This window comes from Heterocephalus glaber, unplaced genomic scaffold (assembly GCF_053883595.1).
Source record: "Heterocephalus glaber isolate CG9 unplaced genomic scaffold, H.glaber_assembly_v1.0 deba00001673, whole genome shotgun sequence".
Classification (NCBI taxonomy): domain Eukaryota; kingdom Metazoa; phylum Chordata; class Mammalia; order Rodentia; family Bathyergidae; genus Heterocephalus; species Heterocephalus glaber.
This window is the reverse complement of record NW_028258410.1, coordinates 1,338,768-1,341,262: the sequence shown is the minus strand read 5'-3', so window position 1 is coordinate 1,341,262 and position 2,495 is coordinate 1,338,768. Positions and strand designations below refer to the sequence as shown.

Below are 2,495 nucleotides of genomic sequence, written 5' to 3'. Positions count from 1 at the left end.
ATTCTCAATCAAACTTTATACATAATGCAGTTGATGTGCAAAGTGCCAGGAAACAGACCCAAGGAAGAGAAATTCCAAATGGAAGAACAAGAATTTGAATCTCAGCTTCCTGACTCTTTTGACTCTTAAGCCAATATACTTAACCACTCTGCCATATGTTTTAAAACAATCTCAGCAGAATATGGGTTCACAAAATAAGCTGAGGGAGAGGTCAAGATTCATTTTCTTACTATTTGGGACTTGAAATGTATCATCTTTTGTCTATATAAAGCATGAACTTTGATTTTGAAGAATTGTGAATCTAATAATAATCACTGGTCATATTAGATAAGATTAAATTGCCTTTGTTTGTTATAACATGGCAATATGGAGTATATGGGTTAAAGTTAAGAATTTAAAGGAAAATATAAATTAGGAATTGGAGGACAAATAATAAAATAAGAACAACTTGATTGTCATTCTTGGCTATGCTGTTCATTAGGTGCTTGTCCTGAAGCAGAATCTTTGACATGTTTGGGCTTCTGTTACAAGTAAAAAACTTAAAAATGGGTTAAAAATATCAGTCTTGAGCAGATAGTGTGTTTTTAGTAAGGATTAAGCCAGTAAGTGTCTGTGGAAACACAGAATACATGACATGCTAAACAGGAATTAAATATTATCCCTGTTACTCTAATGGTAAACATTAGTCTCTGAGATTTTTTATCTATCTCTGAAATGGACTAAATAATATCAACCACACAGGTTATTCTAAGTATTAAAGATAATTGTGTGTCCTGAGGACTTGGTACCATGGTATACATAAAACATACACTAAAGATTTTCAGTACAGTATTAACTATATCAATATATTAGACTTAATGAGAAGTCTTAAAATTATTTTACTACAGCTCTTTTATACCTTCATTGTATTTTCCTGTCACCCTGACACTGCTCACATGAACTGCTACATATTTAACTAACTGAGATTCCTGTCTTTGACGTCCATCTGTCACTAAACCTCATCCTGATACACACAAGGGAAGGAAAGACATTTACTAAAGCAGTATCCAAGATTTACCCTTCTTCACATTTCATGTCATTTTTTTTACTCATCTTCTCAATTACCTTTCATAGGCCCCCATTTCTTAGTAATAAAAGATAATATTGTCACTTGCATTGATGCCTCTGTCATCCTTCTGCTGCCTTTTTAAGTGTAGGTTCCACTATATTTGAAAAGTATGACTTCCATTTAGGCTCTTAATCATCTTAGACACTTAAATGTACATAATTGGGCTCCTGTTTTGTGTGTTTACAAGAGTTCCTCATTTGTATCCTCTACAGAATCTTCATCCGGGAGAAAAATTGAGTAATAAGCAAGAATTTACAGCTCTTCACTTCATCTGAAAAAACAAAACAAAAAACAAAAAACCTCATACAATTTCATAATTAAGTAGAATCTAGGCATTTATTGTTTACTAGGATGAAGAAGGTTAATAAAGTCAAGGTGTGTTAACATTTTTTCAGGTAATATAATTAACTTCAACATTAAGCACATGGCTCATAAAAACAATGTGACAGAATTTGTTCTACTGGGGCTCACAGAAAACCCAGAGATTGAGAAAATCATATTTGCTGTGTTTTCCCTCATCTACATCATCTCCATGGTAGGACATTTACTCATTCTTATCACCATCACTGCCAGCCCACTACAGAGGTCCCCCATGTACTTCTTCTTGGCCCATCTCTCCTTTATTGATGCCTGCTACTCTTCAGTCAATACCCCGAACGTGATTGTAAATTCACTCCATGAAAAGAAGACTATTCTGTTCAATGGATGCATGACTCAGGTCTTTGCAGAGCATTTCATTGGAGGTGCTGATATCATCCTGCTGACAGTGATGGCCTATGACTGCTATGTGGCCATCGGCAAGCCCCTGCACTACACAGTCATCATGAACTGGAGAGTGTGCAGCCTGCTGGTGGGAGTCTCATGGGTGGGAGGCTTTCTTCATGGAACCATACAGATCATCTTCATCTTGCCACTGCTATTCTGTGGCCCCAATGTCATAGACGATTTTATGTGTGATCTGAACCCTCTTCTCAAGCTGGCCTGCACTGATACCCACGTGCTGGGGTTCTTTGTTGCTGCCAACAGTGGCTTCGTCTGCCTGTTAAATTTCTTGCTTCTTCTGGTCTCCTACATGGCTATTCTCTTCTCCTTAAAGACTCACAGTGTGGAGGGGAGGCAGAATGCCCTCTCCACCTGTGCTTCCCACATTATGGTAGTCATCTTGTTCTTTGTGCCCTGCATATTTGTGTACATGAGACCTGCAACAACTTTATCCATTGACAAAACAGTTACTGTTTTCTACACCATGGTAGCTCCCATGTTAAATCCTTTGATCTATACTTTGAGAAATGCTCAGATGAAAAATGCTATTAGGAATCCTTTTGGTAGGAAAGTTCTTTCAGGCGACAAGACAAATAAATTTCCCTGGAGCCCGACATTTATTTGA

General features: G+C 37.2%; 1 protein-coding gene across 1 annotated transcript; it reads left to right on the top strand.

Annotated features, from left to right (window-relative positions):
- Window positions 1–1,520: 1,520 nt before the first annotated feature.
- On the top strand, window positions 1,521–2,495 carry LOC147822067 (olfactory receptor 4C46-like). Its single transcript, XM_087197539.1, has one exon. The coding sequence runs from the start codon at window positions 1,533–1,535 to the stop codon at window positions 2,493–2,495; it is 963 nt and encodes a 320-aa protein (XP_087053665.1). The 5' UTR covers window positions 1,521–1,532.